This window comes from Cryptotermes secundus, unplaced genomic scaffold, assembly GCF_002891405.2.
Source record: "Cryptotermes secundus unplaced genomic scaffold, Csec_1.0 scaffold1928, whole genome shotgun sequence".
NCBI lineage: Eukaryota > Metazoa > Arthropoda > Insecta > Blattodea > Kalotermitidae > Cryptotermes > Cryptotermes secundus.
The window spans coordinates 381,785-406,906 of record NW_019740681.1 but is presented as its reverse complement, the minus strand read 5'-3'; the positions used below and the strand labels follow the sequence as shown (position 1 = coordinate 406,906).

General features: G+C 48.5%; 2 protein-coding genes across 2 annotated transcripts in view; one reads left to right on the top strand and one right to left on the bottom strand.

The window, feature by feature from the left end:
• LOC111872619 overlaps positions 1-23,660 on the bottom strand; it is a 26,919-nt gene extending 3,259 nt beyond the window's left edge. Inside the window, exon 1 of the mRNA XM_023866696.2 lies at positions 23,434-23,660. Within this exon, the coding sequence (XP_023722464.1) occupies positions 23,434-23,610 (177 nt within the window). The 5' untranslated portion in view covers positions 23,611-23,660. The remainder of the gene's footprint in view (positions 1-23,433) is intronic.
• LOC111872618 (kelch-like protein 26) overlaps positions 12,881-25,122 on the top strand; it is a 43,742-nt gene continuing 31,500 nt past the window's right edge. Inside the window, exon 1 of the mRNA XM_023866695.2 lies at positions 12,881-12,967. The gene's annotated coding sequence lies outside the window, so the exon portion shown is untranslated. The remainder of the gene's footprint in view (positions 12,968-25,122) is intronic.

Below are 25,122 nucleotides of genomic sequence, written 5' to 3'. Positions count from 1 at the left end.
CGGTGGCAAGCAACATCTCCTGTTACGGCGGGGGCATGTTACCATGTAAAGCACTGCGTAGCGGAAATTCTAACTGGACCGCAAAGTGCAAAGTGTCTGTCCTCACAAGTCATGTTAGAGCATGGCTTGCAGCGTCAGGAGGAACTTGAGGATGATGACAGTGACAATGACAATGATAAGCGCAGTTCCGTCATGCAGTTGACACGCAAGCCTGCGGCTGCATCTCACGGAGCCGTCTCCTTCATGCATCAGTAGTTCGATACTGTGAAGTTGATTTTCCCGGTTTGGCCACACCAACATCAGCCGTTCAAGGCAAAATGTCTACCTGTGCTTAATTAAGCACTGCACCATTCTTGAGCAGTCAGTTTCAACCCCCGGCCGATTTACCTCCGGTTCCCGTTGGTTAGGAGGCTGGGCGGGCCCCAGAGTCGGTCTGAACGACGTGGAGAAGAGAGAAATCTGTCCCTGCTGGGAATCGAACCCTGGCCGTCCAGCCCTTAGTCCGTCGCTATACCGTCTGGGCTTTCCCGGCTCTAGTATAAGTCCATGGAACACAATCGTTCTTCATAAGCTAGTAGTTGCTCAGATAGTCAAGTTGTGTGCTCAGTACTTTATGCAACCCGAAGGTTCACACTACCGTGTTCAGTAAAGCCCCTTCACTGGTCCCTCTCCAGCCCATATACCTCCCCATCTAAGCCTAGGTTTTCCAAATGGTTTCTTTCCTTCGAATTTGTCTACAGAAACTCTGAAAGCAAGTGCGCAGCTTCTCTGCCGCACGCACGCACGCACGCACGCACGCACGCACGCACGGTAATGATGGGCTGCGGCAAGTAACAAGTCGCCCGTCCCTTGCTTCATTCCAGCCGACGTTTCGAGACAGGCAGATCAATCAGCAGAAACAGTGGGCTACGGGATTCGATCCCCGGTACAAGCAGGGATTCTTGTTTTCACCACAGCGTCCAAACCGGCTTAAGTACCTGTGACACGCATCCACCCACTCATAAGTTTAGGCTACGTGGAGATATACTTCCGTCCCCCCACACATCTTTATTTACTTGCTCTTATAAGGGGGGCGGGTAAAGCTATCCCTGTAACAGGCCGCGAAGACCCATGGGGTTGCTGACACGTCGAGGCTCCCACATTTTCTAGACAATCGGCTCACAGATGGTGGTGAGGCTGTCAGCCCCACAAGCCGGCCCCCTTTTACCCCAAGGAAGATTTCTGTTAGAGGCTGAGTGGACTCCAGGGCCATGGTGCGACTGGAAGGATTAAATCAATTGAAAAATCGAACGATCTCATCCGTAATCGAACCCGCAACCTTCCGGCTTGTAGCACAGTGCCTCAGGCAACTAGGCTACCGGCGCTATGAAATTTCTTGTTTAAAAGCGGAAGGCGACTGCGTACAGACGTACAAATATCGACTGTTCTGCGCAGAGTACGGACTCTCACTGCAGTGTTCTTTTGTTGCTTTCGACGTGGATTTAATTGCCCCTAATTATTACAGAATGAACCGACCGGCCTCCAGGTATCATTAGCAGTGCCAATGTGGCAACACTGGGAACCGGTTCTCAGTCCCCGCGGTACGTTCAGCTGCTTCAGCTTAACCCTGGCCACTCTCTTCCACCTAGTCCCAAGATTCATACGTCTTCAGGACCTTCACCGCCAAGACAAGTCATGGAACTGTACCTCAAATTTGGCCACGACCACCTGTTCACCCACAACTTACCACTGAACAATCTGAGTTATAGAGAGCGTCGTTATTTAATATACAAGGCTTCACGGCGGTTAATATGAAGATCACTGTGTTCTTTTGATGTAACACTGTATAGGGTGGTAGAACGTACAAATTTTCGCCGAGATCTCCCGCCTCCATCTTCAGGATAGACGAGTAAGCCGGGTGGGAAAACGATGAGTACTCGTATAAGAAGGGAACAGGACTGCAAGGGGGAGGGCACTCGAGGCCATGGGCCACTAAAGGGCGGGGTGTCTCCTCCCACAAGACGGCATACTACGTAAAAAAATATATTCCCACCCAAGACGCTTTGCCCACGGTTCTGATTTGCTGACGTCACGCCTGCAGGTGGGAACACGTGACACCAGGAACACCGGTCGAGGAGCCTCCCATGTGACCCCCACCTGTTCATCACGTTGCTGCCGCAGTCGGCGCTCAAGGCGTCGGGGTGTCCAAACCTTTGAAACAGATGTCCAGCTCTCAGGACAGCCGCCCTGTATGTTGCCAGACCACACACAAATACACTGTGTGGGCAGAATGCAAAGACTTTATATATAAGAATTCAGTCCGTACATGACAGGAAACACATTACGTCTCTGCCACAGAGCCCAACCGGTTAATGCTGTTTGTTTGGGGAAAGAGTCGCTGTTCATTGTGAGAACCATACGGAACACATAAATACGTTCTGTGGACAAAACGCAGAGTTATTAATGTTAAAGGTGGGTACATACAGTTACCACAGTAACTTAAATCAGTGGTTCAAACCTTTGTGAGACAGCGGGCCGGTAAATTCTCTTTTTTATAAGATGAGGGCCCGCTACTGGGCCGCGGCCCGGCGGTTGAGAAGACACTGACTTAAATCGTATGATGTGCAGACAATATGTTGCCGACACGCTGGCCCCGCGAGCTGTGTAATCCGCAGAGAATCTGAGAGGCGCTGCTATTGCGAGATGCAGGGGCGGGGCGTGATTAGGAAATGCACGATGCACGAGGTCGGGGCCAACTGGCAGGCTGTCAGCAAGCGCTGCTGCACCTGTATCGCTTTCACTTTGTGCGTCCTTGGGGCAGAGGTGCCCAGTGTGTTGGTCGCCATTAGCACTCTTCTATCCTGCGGATGGAAGCCGAAGGTTCCTCCGAAATGTTGCTAACGATCTACCAAACTACACGGCGTCACAGCCTACTCCATTTCATTTCTCGGCATGGCACAGATGTATTCTACACATTTTCGGCCTGTTTAACGACGGTTTCAGTAGCGCAGTGTAAGTAGCGGCCAGTCACAGTAGCCGAGCGGTGTAAGGCTCGGTCGGAAGCCGGGATTATGGGTTCGAATCCCAGACAAGGCATGTATGTTTGGTTTGTGTATTTGTTTATTCTGTGTTTGTGTTGTCCTGTGTCTAGGTAGATTCCTTGTGACGAGCTGATCACTCGTCCAGGGGTCCTACCGTCTGTAAAATGATCATGAAACTGAAAAATCAGAGGCCAGGGTCCAAGGGGGCTGTAGGGCCAGCGTGAAATGACAGTATGATTAGTGAACAATGAACTGGAAATGGCATGGAAAAAACGGCCTAATTTGAGGTACTATCCTAGCATCTGCATGCACGTAAGGAAACAGACACAGCTGGTGTCCGCGCCGAGACTTGAACCCGGGATCTCCTGAACAGAACATACAAAAGTTGCTAATTACTGGCATTACAGAAGCTTTCCTTTACCAGACAGGCTTGTATCTTGAGCTAGTTCAATCAGACTGCTTAGTTAACAGCCTCTTCCTCCCGGACCTGCATTAACACTGTCCACAAGTCACCTGTCCTTTTAGTGACTTTGTACAACCTGATTTTTCTTTTTAATTTCATGTGTTTGTCGTGATTGTAAGTAACACGACTACCAACCATTTCTTGCTAACAACATCGGTAAGTTCCTCGTTATGTCAGGATAGGGACCAGTGGAGGGCTCTTGTGAACACGGCAATGCACCTTTGGGTTCCATAAAATGCTGGAAAATTCTCAAGAAGGGCCCAGCCCCGTGAATGAATGAATGAGTTCGTCGTATATAGCATTCCCGCCTCATATAGGAGACTTTTGCTGTCATTCTGTTTCGACACATCTGTAACATAAGCTAGGGACCAGGTTTCACACCCGTACAGGCAGGATGCATTAAATCTCCGACACACTGCAGCGGTCACCACGCATCTGAAAGGAGGAGGAAGTCAACACAAGGGGCACCCAAACCGGGGCCCCCTCTCTACTGCAAAATGGCAACTTGCGTGAATATCCTTAATTATCACTTCATATGCTGCTAAAACTCAGCGCGTTCCTGCCGCTGCAACTTAGTGCGGAATGCTTTGTCCTCCTGTTTGCCGTCTAAAAAACGCGAAGATGAAAAGGTAAAGTTTTCCCTGTACTTAATTAAGCACTACGCAGTGAAGGCGTATGGGGGAGTGGATGTAGGGAACCTCGGCACTAGCTGGAGGTGAGTGGTCGGCTTCACGCCCCGACCGCTTTACCCTCTGGGAAAGCGCCCCCGGTACCCATTGGATAGGACGTTCGGTGGACCCAAGAGCCGGTCTGGACGACGTGGAGAAGAGAAAATTCTTGACCCTACGGGACTCGAACTCCAACCCATCAGTCGTCCAGCCCGTAGCCAGTCGCTATACCGACTATGCTATGCCGTCTCCTGAAGATGAAAATGTACAAACTATAATTTACCTTGCGGCACGCACTGGAGATAAGATAAATGCATACAAAGTTTTGGTAGGAAAACCTGAAGAAAAGTAGACAGCGGAGGACCAACTTGTACATGAGAAGATGTTTCAACATTAAAATTGAGCGTGAGGCCGTGTGAACTGGTTTAGGATAGTAATAGAGTCCAGTAATGGATTCTTGTGAATATGGTATTGAGCCTTATCGTTCCATGAAGGACGGGAAACTTGTCCAGCCAAACGACTATCAGATTCTTCAAAACGACTCTTTACTCTATGGAATTAGTTATATGACGGACATATCCTAAAAGTTTCGCACCTTCGCCATGTTGGTAATTACTAACTTATAAATAATACTGTATACGTACTGTAAGCTACGCGTATGAGCCGTTTCCACAAACAGTTCCAGGGGTCCCACAGGCCGAAACTAAAGTAAAATTTTCACACGACGGCCATGTTTTAATCTTATATAAAAAGATCCCAACAAAAGTTGCATATTTTTCGAATACTGGCCGATTACCTGCCACACTTCACATCAGCAGCAAAAGATGCTTTACTCTGCATCGTTCAGACCGGGAATAAAATGGCAGAGGCGTGAAGCTAACCACTCACATCCACACAATACCGAGGTCAAGAATGTATGGAGCTCCACCTCCATCGTACTTAAGCACAGGAACAACTTGAGCTTCACGGCTACAAGCCGTACGAGCCGCCACTGAGTTTGACCGCTGCCAAGTGTTCACAGCAGCCGCGTAACGTTTAGGGGCCGATTGATACAGGGCGGTTAATAATAGCCTATTTACACACGAAATTTGTACATACCGAAGTCGCAGTGCTGTGGGTGGCGACAGTGGATCCTGTGCTGAAAGACCCGGTTGCGAATCCCACCCAGCTATGACCACTTCCGTACACATTGTTCCAAACTTGTCATCTGCCACTACATGGTCTGTACAATTAACACAGAGTTAAGCAAGAACTTTCTGTAATTCCCGTACTCCCAGTTACAGGTCCAGTAAGTTGCTGCTGGCCCTCGCCAGCACAGCCATTCTTGGTTTCGGACCCCGCTGGGACCCATGACCAAGTTTTTCTTGGTTCCAAGACCGTTTATATTGTCGCATAAGGTCTCACAGCTAGAATAAGGGGCCAGAAAACAGCTGGGCAACAGCTTCATAAACACGCAACAATACCACAGTTATCTCTAAGCAGCGTGGCACACAATTGAGGAACTGCCGGAAACTGTGTTTTCTACGTGGTCCGTGCCGAAGCTACATAAGGAGTTGATTGTGTAATTACCAACCCATACCCGTGTGGAGGCGGGGTCGAATACCTCCACCGCGACCCTGCGAGTCGTAGGAGGCGACGAAATGGGAAGTCTCACATCTGAGACAGTAAAATATGGTCGCGAGTCCCAAGGGACTCGGATACGAGGAAGAGTGCCCTGGCAAGGACCAGCAGCATATATAAACAGACCCGTCCTCTCGTGAGAGAGGACGCCCCACAAAAACAAGACCGTAACTGTCAAACAGTAATAAATATCTGGTCATGAACCCCGACTTACTTACTGACTGACTGACTGACTGACCGACCGACCGTCAGTCGCAATGTGACTTGGACTTGGATTACCAACCCAAAATTCGTACTTAGTCACTGACGCGTGAGAGTGTTTGGAATTTGGGTCTCCTGTCTCTCTTACTCCCTTCCCATACTTTTTATTTGTCCATCCCGTCGGTATTCATCTTCCCCTTCCTTCTTCGCTCTCCTTTTCGCGAAAACATTTCAAATAAATACCACACAAACATTCCGTTAAGGAATAACGAAAAATGACAGCCATGTTAGGCACTACATTATTCGACGTCTTCCTCGAGGTCTGCATTGTCTGTGAGCACAGACAAACATGCTGGACGTTTGTAGGCGCCCACACCCGCTGACCGCCACTAGAGGTCACAACTCCAAGGCACTAATTAGCGCAACAGAGCTGACCTCCTCTGTGTACTCCCACAGACATTTAATTCCTTGCTTTCTTTGTTCATTTATTCTGATTAAACGAAGTCGGAGGCAGACTTTTAACGACGCCCTAGACACGCTTGGCTCATCCTCCGTTCAGTTGTCGCATTTCCTTGTTTTCTTGTCTCCTTGGAGCGTGAAGACACACCCAACAGCTACAGTAATCAGCTCTCTGAAGCCCGAAGTTCATTTTCATAATACATAAACATCCATTTCGTACCTCACACGAAACATATTACGCCTCCGCTACAGAGCCCAACAGGTTAATGCTGTGTGGGGAAACAGTCACTGTTTATTGTGAGAATCATATGGAACACACAAATACATTGTGTGGGCAGAATGCAGAGACTTTATATATAAGAATCCAGTCCGTACCTCACAGGAAACATCACGTCACCGCTACAGAGCCCAACCGGTTAATACTGTTTGGGGAAACAGTCGCTGTTTATTGTGAGAACCTTATGGAACACACTGTGGACAACGTGCAGTTTTGCTTAATGTTAAAGCAGTACAGATGCCACTTGTGCTTTAGGGGAATACTTTTTTTTTACTGCTAGTGGGGTGGGACTAAGTCCCTTGTACTGCGGCCGCTTCTGGCCTATTATACCAGCCCCAGATGACAGGAGAGGGTGATTGTGGAGCAATTGGTGGAATAAAGATTGGCAGGGGAAACCGAAGTACTCGGAGAAAAACTGCCCCAGCGCCACTTTGTCCACCTCAAATCCCACGTGACCAGAGCCGGGATCGAACCCTGGCCCCCGCGGTGGGAAGCCAGCGACTAACCGCTTGAGCTATGGCGCGACCTTTAGGGGAATAAGACACAGCTTATACGAAACACGCGGCCTATATTAGCGCCTGCGCGCACGTGTCTTATTATGAGTCATTTCATAGTTGTGATACTCGGTAACTCCATGAAGCAAACTTTACCATAATATACTAATTAATACACGCTCGACTAGTGGAGGTGATCGTGGGTTTTAATATAACCCGAGGTTTCACTGCTGTGTTCACAAGGCGCCGCTACTGGTGCCTATCCTGTATCACTTTCATTCAGTCCACACCCTCACCCTATTTCTTTAAGATCCATTTTAATATTGTCATCCTCCTGGATCTTATCGCCTTACTAACTCAGAAAGTTGCATCAAGCGATAACACTTCCAATTCGGGAGATGTCTGGTTCGAATCTCGTCTGAAACATCGACTTGCCTAATTGAGTTTTTTCTGTAGTTCTCTAAGTCCCTTCAGCCAAATTCTGGGATATCGTCTTAAATTAGCCTACGACCGCTTCCTTCCACTTCCTGTTATCCGATTATTCGCCGTTGCCTAGTCTACGACTACACAAAATTCGGTTAAACCATAAACACATCATCAAAATTTACCTTCCTGTACGCGTTCACCTTAAAAGCGTAAGGTGAAGAGTACCAATGATGAAGCTCTTCATTACATAAATTTTCCCCTTTATAAATACTGAATGTAGAGACTGGACGCAGTGCATGGCGTGAAATCGATTTAGTGCGATCGATAATATTACGTAAGTTACCAGTACCGCCTTAAGTTATGGGTATACTGGCTGCTTACAGACCGCGTGTAGTGCTTCTCCCTTTAAAGCGTTAATCTGAGAGAGGCGGAGGAATGTCAGAGATGTTAGATTTAGGGGGTGGGAAAATAAAAATTTCCCTGCTTAGAAGGTTCCCAGGCAGTGCCCGCTCTACCTTCTGGTATAGATAAATTTTGAGGCAATAGAGCAATGGGAAGTGGAACTTCGTTACGGGCAGAGGAAATTGTTCATAATATATAAAAATCAGTTCGTACCTCACAGGAAACACATTACGTCTCCGCTACAGACACCAACCGGTTAATGCTGTTTAGGGAAACAGTCGCTGTTTATTGTGAGAACCATAAAGAAAACACAAATAACACTGTGTGGGCAGAATGCTGAGACTTTATATATAAGAATTCAGTCCGTACCTCATACAGAGCCCAACCGGTTAATGCTGTTTGGGGAAACAGTCGCTGTTTATTGTGAGAACCATAAAGAAAACACAAATAACACTGTGTGGGCAGAATGCTGAGACTTTATATATAAGAATTCAGTCCGTACCTCATACAGAGCCCAACCGGTTAATGCTGTTTGGGGAAACGGTCGCGGTTTATTGTGAGAACCATACGGAACACACAAATACACTGTGGGCAGAATGCAGAGTTTCTAAATGTTAAAGACAGTGGTACATATAGCCACCTCTGTGGTGTAAAAAGGTTATGAATAATGAGCCCTACCCGTTAATATTCAGAGGATGTTTTTGAAGTGGAGTGTAACCGAGCAGGTACACGCCTAATTGCTGGCTTCATGTCTCACTTTACCTCGTCTCCACATCGCTTTCAGTTTACCTACCGAAGCGCCTCGCCTTCCTCTGTTTGCGCAGTCTCCAGCTGATGGTTACTCACGTCTGCACATAAAAATGGCCACCTGTTACATTTAAGTACTGACGGCTGCGTACTCACAATGTTGTCATGTTTTGCGGTGTCACCATGGCTACCAACACTGGACGAGAAAAAATTCCTGTTTCAAGAAGTATGTTTGTTTCATGATACTCGAGACAGACAGCCTGCTGTTGGCAGATGCACCTTCCGGTAGAACTGGTGCTTCCAGCAAAAACCGTCACCACAATCTCACGCAGCAACATTATGATGTTACAGTATGCAGAAGGGGAAAGACGCTCCTCGCATACCATTCTAAGTTTAGGAGCACTGGGGACATGGAGGTACATGTGCATTCTGTTTCCGATACCACGAATGCAGATGTCAGTAGCTTCACGCTGTGGCCTCTGAGACTGCCCTGACCCCTGAACTGGATTGGCCGTACAGTCCGGCTGTCTGGGACATTAGGATGATGAGTGAATAACGCATTGGAAAGGATGCGGAAGGAAGGTGGTCTTCCTGTATTCGCTTAAGAGACTGGGTTGGAATGCCCAGATAGTGCCTCAAAGCAGTGTGAGCTGCTGACAGCGTCATTAAATAAGCACACACGTGTCGATAGTGGTGTGTGAGAGGGCGGGGTGTGCGTGGGAGAGACCCAGTGTCTGCTTCGTGTTTCCAATATGGAATACTCGCTCAAACGTGCTGTAGCATGTATAGACCTGATGCTAAGTAACGACCGCGAACCGAACAACGATACAACAGTGAAGAACGGTATATTCTGAGCGGTCCGTGCCGAGATGTTATAATCAGGACAGTCTGAAGCATCCAGTCAGCTGTGGAGTATTAGCCGGCGAGAAACGACGTGAGCACAGAAGCTGAAGTATCTCCAATGTTTGAAGCCGTTACCAGGAAACGGCTAGTTGAGAGTGTAACAGTGAGCTGTGAAGCGTGGAGAGTAGCGACGGCGCTACGAGTCGTGTGTAAGTGCTCAATAAATCGAGTCACCAATCCGAAGCCCGTCTGTAGTCACGCTCATACACGTGACAGTACGTTACCCCCTTCACTCTGCAACCAGTCAAGTGTTGTATCCGAGACGAAGCCCCAAACTTAAAGACCGAGGATGTGATAATGTGATGCGTGATCACGGCTACTGCACACCTGGCGGGGCAGTGACGGATGAGTACAGAGCAGTGGTGGAATGATAATTAACCGGGGAAAATCGAACTTGGAAAAATACCTCTTGTGGTACCAGTTCGCCCCACCCACGATCCAGTCACTAAGTCACCCTGGACTGGGCCCAAGGCTCCGTGGTGACAATCCTGTTCCGTGCCGCCCGAGCTGAGCTGCCATTGCGCAACATTCTCAGTTGGCCTTATTAGCACGGATAAGCCGTAATGAAGACTCGTTAGAGGGCGCCCACTTGCTAAGGTCCCCCACAGAATGTCGCATTCTAGCACATCTACATAATACTGCCTCTCAGCCCTCTGAAGTTCAGTGGTAAGTATAGGCACCACCTCCTTTAACATTAAAAAACTCTTTAATTTTTTCCCCACACAGTGTATCTGTGTGTTCTGTATGATTCTCACAATAAACAGAGATGAATTCCCCAAACAACATTAAAACCTTTAAAGCACAGTGGTTACTATACGAGTATGTACCTCCTGCTTTAACATTAAGAAACGCTGAATTCTGCCCACACAGTGTATTTGTGTGTTCCGTATGATTCTCACAATAAACAGCAACTGTTTCCCCAAACAGCATTAACCGGTTGGTCTTTGTAGCGGAGACGTGTAATGTGTTTCCTGTGACGTACGGATTGAATTGTTACGAGTATATATAAAGTCTCTGCAGTCTGTCCACACAGTGTATTTGTGTGTTCCGTATGATTCTCACAATAAACAGCAACTGTTTCCCCAAACAGCATTAACCGGTTGGTCTTTGTAGCGGAGACGTGTAATGTGTTTCCTGTGACGTACGGATTGAATTGTTACGAGTATATATAAAGTCTCTACATTCTGCCCACACAGTGTATTTATGTGTTCCGTATGGTTCTCGCAATAAACAGCGACTGTTTCCCTAAACAGCATTAACCGGTTGCTCTCTGTTAGCGGAGACGTGATGTGTTTCCTGTGAGGTACGGACCTAATTCTTATATATTATTTCGATGGAGTTCGGCTTCAAAGCAGGTGCTTCGAATGCCTGACATGCATTACCTCCTCCCAATATTACTACCAAAATTTTATTCTAATGCAGCATTTTCAGCATTAACACGAAAATTCCGAGCATTGGCAGTAAAGCCGTGTTACACTGCTTACAGAGAAGTCCACTTCTATATCTTTACCTTTTTTCACTAAGGATTTTGACCTATATAAAACTTTCCTGTAAGAGACTGATAAGCAGGCCCTGCCTCGAAACTTCCGAAATGTTTGTCCCCCCTTAAAATGAAGTCTCTCCCCATTTTCTTTCCTTTCTTTTCAGACTTGTCAAGCTCCAGCGGGCTTAACCTGCTGCTTGCTGCCTGCCTTACTCTTCAACCCGTAAGATGGAGGTAATGTGTTCCTCCGAAATGTCCGTTGACTACATGAACCCTCCCTTATCACTGCTGTGCAGTATATTGGGCAGGAACCCGAGTGCCGAGCTGTTGTGAACGCGGTAATAGATGTTTCTGCGAAAGGTGGTGAATTTCTTGAGCGGCTGAGGGGCGGTTTACTTCCCGATGAGGACTCATCTCCGCGGAATTACTTTTCCAATCAAGATCCGCTTACCGGGCGGTGCCGTACACTGTTCTGGGGGCACAGACGACCTGACGCCCAACTGCGCGAATGGTGCCCAATGAAAGAGGCAGGTGTCGTCCGTGGCGGGGACAGGAAGCATCGCGTTCTTGCTCGTAGGAAGCCGTCAGCCAAACACAGACGGCCAGCCTTTGTGCAATGGCTATATATATGTATAAGGACGTGCAGACGTGGGGTCACGTGGCTGGATGGAACGGCGTAGTTCCCCGTAGGGATACAGGTTTGAAACCAACGAGCAGATGCAGCGGGCGACGTTTCAGAGGAATGTGTCGCCTCCATCTTCATGCTTCAGTAGTAATACAAGTAGGCTGTCTCTTTCTTGCCTACTGGGTTACTCTTGGCCTCTGATGCTGCGTGCGGTATTGTTCTCTGAATTGGCACGTCGCTCTGCTCATGAAGAAATTCCGCGCCCTGTAGGTTTGTAACAGGAAAGCTCATTACCGTGTTCACAAGAGATTGCCAATGACACTCCCATCCAAATATTCTTTTCCTTCTGGGATTTCGGATCAATATTCTGTATGCTTTTCTCGTTACAACAGTGCTACACGGGCCACCCAATCTATCCGTGACTTGATCAATTGGTGCGCACCCCGTTCTCAGACATCCAGTATGTTCGTTCCTGCGCTGAGTTCAAAAACCCGTACAAGTCGGACACAATTGTAGTTCTGCATGTCTTCTGAAAGCAGGCGGAACCAAAATGTATTCTGCACCGAATGTAGCAAGCTTGAGGCACTATGCTACAAGCCGGAAGGTCGTGGATTCGATTCCCGACGAAGCCACTGGATTTTTCAGTTTACCTAATCCTTCCAGTCGCACTATGGCCCTGGGGTCAACTCAGCCTCTAACAGAAATGAGTACCAGGAATCTTCCTGGGAGTAATGGGCGGCCGGCGCGTAAGGCGGACAACCTCGCCGCCACCTGTGAGCCGATTGTCTAGAAAATGTAGGAGCCTCGACGTCTCACAACCCTATGGGACTCCACGGTCTGTTACACGGATAGCTTTAGCTTTTTACCGTAGTTCCCAAATACCTGAACTTCACATTTTCGAATAATTTAGTAGCTATCGTTACGTTTTTGAAAACAGAACCGGTTACAATCATTTTAATTTGATTCTCTTTACGTCGTTCCGATGAACTTTTAAAATCTTGCCCAGTATTTATGACATTTATACCGAAGTCGCGTTGCTGAAACTGTCACATGGTGACTGCACGCATCTTTCCTTCCAGGTTCATCTCAGCAGGCAACACAGATGCTGTCTTTATCGGCCAGTGAGCCTTTTGGAGGGCCGGCCGTGAGAGAAGGCATCAGCTTTTCAGTTTGTCCGCGGTGAGTGATGATGGAACTAAGTGTACTTAAACTACCGAACGCTTATGTTATTACTACTTTTTATTATTATTATTATTATTATTATTATTATTAGTAGTAGTAGTAGTAGTAGTAGTAGTAGTAAATTTCGAACTGTGACGTGTGACGGGCAGGAGCTCATCTACGAATCACGAACCAAGGCCGTTTGCTGTGCTCCTGATTAATGTTTATTTAACAACACTGCACAGGCTATTATCATCAATTAGCGCCTAAGGTATTTATGGTAGTTAATAACAGACGTGTTTTGTTTAACGAAGCTGTATTAACTGCGGAGGTCAGACAGTCAACCTGATAGTAGTGAATATCCATTTATGTAATTGGATACTTAACCTTTTAAAGCACAGCGGTAACGATACCTACCAACTGCTTTAACATTTAGCACTTCCCCCCCCCCAACACAGTGTATTTATGTGTTCCGTATGGTTCTCACAATAAACAGCGACTGTTTCCCCAAACAGCATTAACCGGTTGGTCTCAGTAGCGGAGATGTAATGTGTTTCCTGTGAGGTACGAACTGAATCTTTATATATTACTTAGATTTCCGTTACTTGAGATGGCCACATTACTGAAAAGAGGATGCAGAAAGAAATATGAAAAGCTATGCAGAAGGACGCTTTCTCCCTCCCCCGCCAATAAAGTGTCAATGTTTCAAACGTCCTGGAACAGCCGTCTCGACGCAGGTTATTCTGGATTTCCCCTGTCTACAAACAAATACTGAGAACATAAAAATTCAAAAGTTGGATCCATACCTGCAGCTTGTACTCCGAAATAGTATCTGAAACGAGCTAATATGAGAGCCGTGCGGAACCTACTGGTCGGAGCTCTTGTCAACGTGCGTACAAAACGGAGGGATATACTTTCCCAACGAAATGAGGGGATAAGGCACAAGAAGAATGTGCACATAAAAAACGAATGAACACGGGGGAAAAAGGAAGAGAGAAAATGAGAAATAAATAAATAACCGCAACTGAAAGAGGCCAGAATTTGTACACTTATGCCTATTAATAAGACGCGTGATGTGATGTGATGTGATGTGGTGTGGTGTGACGAAAGAAGGTGCAAAAATAACCCAGATAAGTGGATAACGGCATTCGTGTCTTCTGCCTGGCAAAAGAACAGGGGAGGCTGTTCATGTTGGACCCAGTGCTGATGCCTCGTGGCAACTACACTGCAGGCAATTCCTGCCTCCAAAGGGTTCGGCAGTTGTAGCCGCACTGCTTGGCTGTCTGAGGATGTCTTCATCAGTTCGTTTTCAGCACGCGCCCCGTACCGACGCTGCTAAGTGACGCCCACCCGGCCTCGGCCACGTGTTACTTCGCTAATGTGGCATAATTAGGGCGTTGGAGCACGGCCAGTTTGCGCAGACGCGTATGACATAGGCAGTCTCCACCTTTCGCCTGTGATACCCGGGTCTGTCATGGCAGTGGGGGTGGCGTCGCAATTCCACCACCCTGAAGCTGGAAGCATGGGGGTCTTACGAATTATTGGCACCTGTCTACAAATTACACAGCTTGAAATCCTACAAAAAATGGGAATCGAGCCCTGATTCCTCGGTCACCCAGCCTGTAGAACGGTCCGTGTGTTCATGGGCGGGCTGCCATGCGAAGTGCCGCGTGTAGCAGCACTGTCAGGGGGTTGTGCCTGTTTGTTTTTATTATCGGCCGCAAAATTCTCCACGCCCTGCGTACAGGAAAGAGCTATCGCAGCATGAGAATGCGACAGACATCTCCGGGTGTTCCTGTTTGCGCCCGCGTACGGGAAACAGCTATCGCAGCATGAGAATGCGACAGACATCTCCGGGTGTTCCTGTTTCCGCCCGCGTACAGGAAACAGCTATCGCAGCATGAGAATGCAACAGACATCTCCGGGTGTTCCTGTTTCCGCCCGCGTACAGGAAACAGCTATCGCAGCATGAGAATGCGACAGACATCTCCGGGTGTTCCTGTTTCCGCCCGCGTACAGGAAACAGCTATCGCAGCATGAGAATGCAACAGACATCTCCGGGTGTTCCTGTTTCCGCCCGCGTACAGGAAACAGCTATCGCAGCATGAGAATGCGACAGACATCTCCGGGTGTTCCTGTTTCCGCCCGCGTACAGGAAACAGCTATCGCAGCATGAGAATGCAACAGACATCTCCGGGTGTTCCTGTTTCCGCCCGCGTACAGGAAACAGCTATCGCAGCATGAGAATGCGACAGACATCTCCGGGTGTTCCTGTTTCCGCCCGCGTACAGGAAACAGCTATCGCAGCATGAGAATGCAACAGACATCTCCGGGTGTTCCTGTTTCCGCCCGCGTACAGGAAACAGCTATCGCAGCATGAGAATGCAACAGACATCTCCGGGTGTTCCTGTTTCCGCCCGCGTACAGGAAACAGCTATCGCAGCATGAGAATGCAACAGACATCTCCGGGTGTTCCTGTTTGCGCCCCCGTACAGGAAACAGCTATCGCAGCATGAGAATGCGACAGACATCTCAGAGTGTTCCTGTTTGCGCCCGCCGAGGCAGAGTCGCTGGAAACACATTTCGCCATGAACCGTTCCGTACATACAGTGTAATAAATAATTGTTCCACTATCCATTTAAAGCACAGTGGTAACTATATGTACCCTACCACATGTTTTCCCAGTGGTAAACAAAGAGGAACCCCTCTTCCTGTCGAAGAGGAGGAGGCCCCATTTCCATGGGACGCGCTTCGTCATGGAGCCCCGAAACCAATAACGACTGTGCTGGTGAGGACCAGCAGCCCTGAGGCACACCTACGTGCGTATATACAGAATCGCTGCTGAGTGAGATAACAAAAAGCCACTGTTGCATGCTTCCTTCACCTTATAAATGCTGCCAAGCATTTGTTTACGAAGAACTGGACGAAATGAAGGAAAAGTAAACACAAGCGTGTGTTTACTTTGTGCGTGTGTGCGTGCATGTGTACTGTCTCATCTCTGTCTTCACTAACGCGTAACAGGGATTTGTACTTGCCACGCACATGCCATACCCTGACACTTCTTGTCTGGATTTAGCTGGCGTTTGGGAACAGCTGAACTAAACTATTTGTAATTCGTCAGAATTGCTGCATTTCTGGACTTTGCCCATCGTCCGGTGAGGGGAGAGACACCTACTCTGTTGGGTCACATTTCTTTGCATTGATGCTCGTGCACTTGGTTTTGTTGGCTAGGCTTGTAGCATAAATTTTTACCCCCCTTTCTATCCTAGTTCCACGCCTGTGCGTGCTCTATCACAATTTTATTGCATATTTTCTTGTTATCTCCCGCCAAATTAGCCTGGTCTCAGGTAATTAAATAGCTTTAGTGAATCTGACACGGGCTGTCCAGTGATTGAGGTTAGACCTTTCTAAGGGACCCACACTGCAGTGTAGAATAACGCTTGCAACAGAAGGGTCGCTCTAGTCTTGCTGCGCAGCGGCAGAACGCATATTCTAGCGGATAGCTATTGCTGTCACGTGGTACGTGGAGTAAAATGCGCCGAGCTGGTCCCATCTGCCAGTGAAACTATTCGCTTCGTGGCCCCGTTTGCTGCCCTGCTTCTGCTGCCGGTGCGCGCCCTTTCCTCCTCTCGGTCTCCGTTCGAAAGTAGCCACATCCCGGGGCTCTTCCTCACTCTCTAACGTAGCCGTGTCCCCATCCCCATCATTTACAGCTGACCATCCATTCCATCCGCCTCATCCAGACGGTGGCACAGGCGTTCATTGACTCGCTTCCTCCAAACTGACTCCATATTTCAGCGGCTTTACTAGAGAAAGTGTCATTAAATAAACGAACAACGGAGTAACAAAATGAGACACCGCAATCTACAGATCCTTTCTCAAGAACAGTGACACATTTTCAATTAATCTTGTACGCACAGTGGTTACTATATGTACCACCAGCTTTAACACTATAAAAAATTCTTATATATAAAGTCTCTGCATTCTGCCCACACAGTGTATTTGTGTGTTCCGTACGGTTCTCATAATAAACAGCGATTGTTTCCCCAAACAGCATTAACTGGTTGGTCTCTGTGCCGGAGACGTAATGTGTTTCCTGTGAGGTAAAAACTGGATTCTTATATATATTAATCTGAACTTCGGACTCCAAAGAATGAGGCAGGAAGCAATTATCTGTTGACGGAGATCTCTGGTCCTCGCACGGACAGAATATTCATGAGCAAGGAGATATGCGCGTTTTCTTTTCTTTGCGCCGTGTCCCAGAAACGCATTCTTGTCCACGCCTCAGTGGAGCTCGACCTTGAACAGTTTCTAACTGTCCACGCAGCGTTAGGTGAACAGCTTTTTACGTTGCATGTGAGGTTCTCGCAGCAGTGGACGTGTTGTCTGTTGTTTCCGTGGAACGCAGGGCCTCCACTGCTACGCGACAAGCCAGCAAGATTGTTCTTTTGCTTCTGTGTTGTTGCTTAGTTTACTTACTCTTCGACCCTCAACATGGAACCGTACCAGACTACACGGCGTCACATTCCCGAAAACAGTAATGTAAGAAGTGGGCCGGGTCTGGAAACGACATCCCTGCGTAATACAGCCGCCATGATACCGCAAGCCGGCAACACTGTGTTTGTTTTCCTCCGTGGTACAGATAAGACGATATTCCTTGATAAACACACAGCTCTTGCAGAGACTGCCGACACAGGTGTCTGACGCTAAATGCAACATGGCTGCGTCTGTGGAATGTGATGCCGTGTAGTCTGGTATGTTTCAGGCCGAGTGGGTACCCACGGCCAAGCCTCTCTGAGGATGTCACTTCCAGCAGGCAACCAACCTTACGGCGTGATAAGCGAGATCTCGGGTGCGGTCATTCTGGTTCTCATCGCGTGCAACTTTCTACTGATGACGTAGCGATCTGCGACATAGCCTCACGACAACGCATCCTCAAAGACGATTTAAACCGACAACAGACGCCAAAGCGCAGGGCAAGTCCGCTGCATGTGGCCAGTTCAGATGTTTGTGAACGCCAGTAACAGCTACGTTCAGCACGGAATGGCCAGTCCGCCACTGGACGAATTCAAGGTGTTTCGCGTTACATTCCGATCATCACAGGTTGGAATTACAATAAGAAGAGCGCGCCCAGCATGGCGGCTGGGGAACACACGGCGAGGGGTTCGGTCCGTTTTCTTTCCTTACAAGATTTACCGGGAGGCGTGTGCTTCCGGAAAGTTTTGTCCCAAATATGTTTCACTGCTGTCAACATTTAGCCAGATACACTCTGAGGCGCCGCTCAAACACGAATGTAGTGATGTCAGTTATTTTCCTGTTTTAACCAAAATTCTAATAACTGGACAAGTCTGAAATATAACATCTAATACCAAATTTTACGAACATCCGTTCAACGGTTCTGCAGATAGCTACTGCATTGCATACAGACGTGCATGAGAGCTATGTGCCAGCACGCAGACAGCCCTGGACGAAAACTGAACCCGTTAGAATGCAGCCAACTCCATACAGCGGAACCCTGTCTTCATAACTTGCAGCGCGGGCTCACGGGGATGGTGGCTGGATTCACACCTCGGGGCCTCAGGTTCAGTCTCGGAGGGCTTGAGAGACATCTGTCGCAGATGAATTAGCACTGAAGCAGGTCTCTGTTCAAGGTTTCTTCGGTTTTCCCCTGGCAATCATCACTCCACTATTGCTGTATATTGATGTGAGGTGTCCGACAACCCTGGTAGCTTGGCTGGTTGCAGGGTAACCGTTTTGGAGCAGTGACTGACCCACATCTGTGAAGGCTGTAGTACTCAGTGTGAAGACACTTTGATGACCATGATCATGGAAATTATATCGCGCGGGTTACCATAGCAGCAACTTGTATTCGGAAGGACACCGGCTATACTAGCTGTTTTTCAGTTTTCCTCAGTCGCTAATGACAAATGGGACCGCCTCTTTGGTCTAGTGATTAGAATTCCTGGTTACAGATTCAGAGGTCCGGGTTCGATTCCCGGCGCTACTAGATTTTATGAAAAGTAGTGGGTCTGGAACGGGGTCCACTCAGCCTCGTGAGTATAATTGAGGAGCTATTTCAAGGAAATAGCGGCTCCGGTCTAGAAAACCGAAATTAACTGCCGTGGGGATCCGCTGCGCTGACAACGCGATACCCTCTATCCGCAAAAATGGCACTAACTTCGCCGACAAGCGGCGGTCGCTCGGTCCGTATAGTTCGCTTGCGGACTACAGGACACGTTGTTTTTTTAGTTCTACAGGCATATTCCTGTTGACCCACGACCCTTTCCTTACAGATCCTTCCCAGTTCATCATTCATTCTACCATTCGATGCTGTTCGGCTGACACTGACAGTCATAAAATAACTCTCACAAGAAGGGAATATTATGGCGATGAAAATGCAGGGGAGGACAGAGGAGAAACAGGAGGAGGGAATATCGGAGAAAAATGAATAAGTGGTGAAGGAGGAAATGAACAAGAGGAAGGACACACCGCACAATAGGGCTCTTTGCATTGTCCGCGCTCTCGAGCTGTTCCGAACTGGCTGTGCGCGCAAGTGGCACACACTCATCAAGATGCCGGCACCGCGCCGCGGACAGGTTTGTTTTTATGGGATCGCCTGCTTTTTAAACGTATTCTAGACTGTTACGTCACGAGGCACTGTACACTCCACAACAGAAAGCAGTCCAAGGCTGTTGGGCCGGACGGCCGAGTATGCAAACTAAGATGGCGGCTCAGTCAGGAAGCTACTCCTACCTTACAGGTAGTTCTCAAACTGTGTTCCGCATGCCTAGGCCCACAAAAACTATATACACCAGCTGACTAACTCTAGTGATCGAGTTATGCGTACAAGTTCCAGCAGTAGTCTGTACGTGTACACTCGCGTTATATTTGTTGGAGTGTCGCACCAGCAGCGTTACAGCCCAGGGGTGACCACTGGCACATCGCTTGCTTCTGATGTTATTAGAGGCACAGTGGGATACCGTACGGTGTAGGGCCGTTTCTAGGCGACGGCTCGATATACACATTCCCGTGGCAATGGATGTATGCAATAGCGCTACTGTTGGAAACGATGTTTTCTACTCGGTCCGTGCCGAGGGGTTATAAGGAAGAGAACTGGGGCAACCGAATCAGTTGTGTACAGGAGTCTGAAGTAAAAGCAGTTCAGTTGGAAGGGAGCAGCCGTTCTGAGGGGACTTGAGCACGGAAGCAAAGGAGCAGCTATTGTTAGGAGACGTTTCCAGGAGACGTCTAGTAACAGACTGAGAACACTAGACTGCGTGCTCCAGTGAGCTGTAAAGTTGGAAATCAGCGATACTGTTATGGCTATTTGCAGTTACGACCTTCAGTGGTCAGTAAATCCAATTATGCAAAACCCCGTCTACACGACGTGCCAATGTCCTTGCGGTTACGGTTACTGCTGCCAGTGTCGCATTCCTCAAGAAACACAAACGTTTGTTGTAACAGCCAGACTTTCACTTCGTAGTGAACAGCATTACACCTTGGAAGCCTGAGATATATATATAACGTAACGTTGTCCCTGAGCCTAACTAATTAAGCACTTGCCATGAAGGCGTATGGGGGTGGATGTATAGACCCACGTTTTCTTGACCTCGGCTTGAGTTGAGGTGAGTGGTCAGCTTCACGTCCCGGCCACTTTACCCCCGGGGAAAGAGCCCCCGGTACCCATTGGATAGGAGGCTGGGTGGACCCCAGATCCGGTCTGGACGACGTGGAGAAAAGAAAATTCTTGACCCTTCCGGGTCTCGAACTCCGACGGCAGAGGCTCTCAGCCTTACACTCCGGCCGCCCTTTACTCCCCAGGAAGATTCCTGGTACTCATTTCTGTTAGAGACTGAGTCGACGCCTGGGCCACAGTGCTGCTTTGTGGCATAGTGCCCCCACAGTAATACTGAAAACTATTACAGCAAAAACGTTGTAAAATTTTGACCTAAAATTCAGTACGCAAAAATCGTGAGGTTATGAAGCTACTGAAGCTGAACTTTCTGTTTGCTACTGAAGCTGAACTTTCTGTTATGTTACAACAGCAATCTCGCTGATCACTGTTTTGTGCGATACGATTTACCCTGACTTCTACGCATGCGCATAACAAAAAACGAAGTCCGTGGTTTTAGTCCGCAAGCGAACTATACCGACCGTGCGACCGCCGCTTGTCGAAGTTAGTGCCAACTTTAGCGGATAGAGGGTGTCGCGTAGTCAGCGCAACGAAACTCCACGGTCATTAGTTTCGGTTTTCTAGACCGGAGCCGCTATTTCCTTGAAATAGCTCCTCAGTTACCCTCAAGAGGCTGAGTGGACACCGTCCCAGACCCGCTAGTTCTCAGAAAATTTGGTAGCGCCGGGAATCGAACCCGGCCCTCTGGATCTGTAGCCAGGAACTCTGACCACCGTACGACAGAGGAAGGTCCTACGCATGCGCATACCGCCGTAACTGCTACGGCACCTCAAATTCCACTCTTGACACAAAATTCTTCGTCTCTCATCATCTCCGTTTATCGCTTCCGTCAAATTAACAGGAGATATTAGTACTGACGTTTTTATTCGCAACTGCGCAGACGCAGAAGTGAAGCCTGAGTATGGGCATCTGTGTTTGCACACAGTGTGACGTCACGGCACGTGCTTAGTAGGCGCGGTAACGACCCAAACTGTGCAGTCCGGAAGCGTTAACTTGCATCGTTTATTACATATACATACAGTGTACATACACACTATCGGGCACTTCGCGGTGGGCCCCCACTCATATCGTTACTGTTCTGGGTTTCCTTCCACTCAGCACAAGCTAAACTGAAGAGTGCAGTTATGCTACGTTTACAACAATAAACTGATAAAGAAATGCCTTGTCCTGGAGCCTGAAGGACCACTGTCGTGTCCAAAAGAGCTCGCCACTTCAGTACTGAAATGCTGTGTACGTTTCCCCTGGACGTTATACCCTGAATTAATCTTCACTGACTTGCAACACTGCAAGCACAGGCTAAATAACCTGATCTTAAGAACGTAATACGTCATAAGCAAACACGGAGTATAACGAAAAGTATTTCCGATGATGAATGCAGTAGCTGCTAATGACGTTAATACTGGGTACTTAGAGTTCAGTAGCTACGTCAAACGTTTAGAACAAGTTAAGTGTGCTTTCAGTGGATTAGTGCTGTGGACTTCTGTACCATGACATCTTGCGATCTGGCATCAACTTTTACAGATGAAGGCTTATGTTCCTCCGAAACGCTGGTAACCACCTACCCGACTATACGCTACCATGAATCTGCAGACCACAATTTGAATTTACAGCTTTATTTCTTCAGGGCTGGAGCGAAAGGGTGTGCGAAATGACGGAGAAAAGTGTCACGTGTTTGCAAGTTTCCATATCTGCCCCTTTCATAACATGGCATTCCAGCTCCGTTCAGGAATGTTCAGCGTTTCTGTACGGTTTGGCACAGGAGGCCATAAACGGCTTCATTCGCGACGCCCTCAAAACGAGACATTCCAAGGTGTGAAGTTCGGTGATCTTGGTGTCTATGGAACTGATGGCAGGAAATGAACTGCCATGAAAACGCGCTGCACGGCGGCAATATGCTGGACCTACAAAGCGACTTGGAGACGTAATTGGGGAAGTTCTACATTTATACAAAACTTTTTTAAGTTGCGGGTTTCGTGTGTTGAACGGGAGTGTCTCGAGGTTCCGTCACCTGTGCCAATCTTTGTGGAGCTACAAGAATTATGTTTTTGGACATTATCCATCGTCTTGCGTATTTTATAAAACCGCCCTGGTTTTTTTAAACACAGCGTTTCTGAGACTGGATTCTGTCCTCGTCCTCAGGTAAAACCATAGACAAGACGATGGACTATGTCCAAAAACATAATAGTTGCAGCAATCAATATATACCATCATGACAAACTTTTAGATCTTACTTCTGGAGCTGGTCACTAAACTGAACCCCTGAGTGTACACGACTTGGCACTCAAATATATGGTTGAAGATTACTATGCTCTAGTCACATCCCAAAAGATAGTGATGCAGTGAGGTTTCCAAACCTCACACAGAATTGTTTCTTCATCGGTAGAACTGTGCCTCAAGTGCATGGCAGGGTGGCCGCAGAGTGGTCAAGCCATATTTTAGGGCAAAATCCTAGCATTTAAATGTGACCATCAAAGACGCATGCGCACCGAGCATCCTTGCAAACATGGCTGTGTTATGGATGTTAGGCCGTGCAGTTTGGTAAAGGGAAGCCTGTTGCAGCCACCACTGAGGCAGAATAGACTGCAGGGGCATAATGCAGCGTAGACTGGTTGGTAAGTGGGGCCGTTTCGGAGGAACCTACAGCCTCCATCTTCTGGGTAAAAGAGCTTTTACTTGTTTTTAAGGCAGAAGAAGATGGAGGCATAGATTCCTCCGAAACGTTGGCAACTGTACCACATAGCACGGGGTCACATAACCTCAACAGTCAGCGCCGCGAGGGATGGTTACTTACCACCTGCAGAACCTTCAGTATACCAGGGATGGTGCGAAAGTAGAGGAAGTTGAGGCGTATCCACGCCAGGCTGTTCTGTCCCTGACCAGGGTCAGACTTCACCGTCGGCTGCGACGTCGCGTTGTGACCAGGCGCCCCTTCCGTCGTGGTCACTGTAACCGCCGTCTCCGTCATCATGTTATGCGCAACTTCAGCAACGCGCTCTCACACACTGACTGAGTAACGGCGTCCGCCGCTACGCTGCCTCAACCCTACCCCGTCCCCCGGCCCCCTCCGTGTAGCCTGCAGGTTCAGGTTGGGTGCGTTTAGTAACGAGTTTCCGAGAACAAGACTGGTTCAAGTGCCCACACGGACGAGGAACACTGCTGCCACCTGGCGACCGTGTATTACACTGACCATGCACTTCCGCCACTTTAGCACACAACTTTTCCTTACGTAACTTCACCGATTTGGGGCTCTCACGGTAGTTTGTTGTTAGTCTAGGGTCTTTGCACCGTCTGGATGCGGTCAGTGTTGCAGACGTTTCGGAGGTACGTGCTGCCTCCATATTCAGGGCCGAACCGAAATGGGTGAATCCAATATATCCACTGGGGACCAGTAGGACCGTGTCCAACGAACGCTGACTCACACAACTCACTTCGACCCTGAAGATGGGAGTAATATATACCTACGAAACGTCGTCAACACTGCCCATATCGACACGGGGGAAAGTCGACATAATCCAAAGGCACAGATTCTGGTTTCTCCATGTGGGAGCTGCGGTCATGAGTGCAGTACCGTGTAGTCTGGTAGGGACCTGGTAGAACACTACTTGGGCACACATCCTTATCGACTGTGTAAGATCTGAGGTTCGCACTGCGGTATGAAGATAGGTATCATTATTTCGGAGAAGTTTACTGCCTCCATCTTCAGGGTTCAATACCAGACCGAGCACGTGATCTTACGCCGATCGCACTTCCTCATGCGAGTCTCATGCCGTCAGCGTTTCGCTTCCCGTTCGAGAGTACGCTACCGCTGTACCGTTACGGCTTATTGACTTACGGCGACCTAGCAGTACGCGGCGGGTCATTGACTGCGTGGATGGACGCGGCGGTGACCGGCCCTCAGCTGTTTGCTGTAGCCTTAACGGCGGTTTTCTCAGGATCTCCATAGCTCAGTCGGTATAGTGGCTGTCGGCGATCCACTCCCGGCAGGGGCACTAGACCCCTCTCTGCTCCCCAGCGCCCAGTCCTCTGGGCCCCATCCAGGGGGTACCGGTCGCTTCTTCCCTGGGAGCTGGGAGCTGAGCACTCCGGGTGTGCTGTTGTCACTGAAGGGGATGGAACTCCGATTTCTCGGTCTTCGAGTCAGTGACCATTCGGCTGCATTTACATGGAGAGACTAGGGAAACCCACGAAAATCGTCAGTCAATATAGCCACTGTTCTGGCCGAGGTTCGAACCAAGCACTTCCCAAATACAAGTACAGTGCGTTACTGCTATGCCTGTCTTATCGGTTTTGTGGTTAGCACCAGAAAAAAGAGAGTAAAAGGCAAAGCCATCACTGTAACAGGTCGTGGAGGCCCATAGGGTTGTGGGACGTCGAGGCTCCCACATTGTTTAGACAATGGCTCACAGATGGCGGTGAGTTTGTTAGCCTTACGCGCTGACCGGTCGTCCTTTACCCCCAGGAAGATTCCTGGGACTCATTT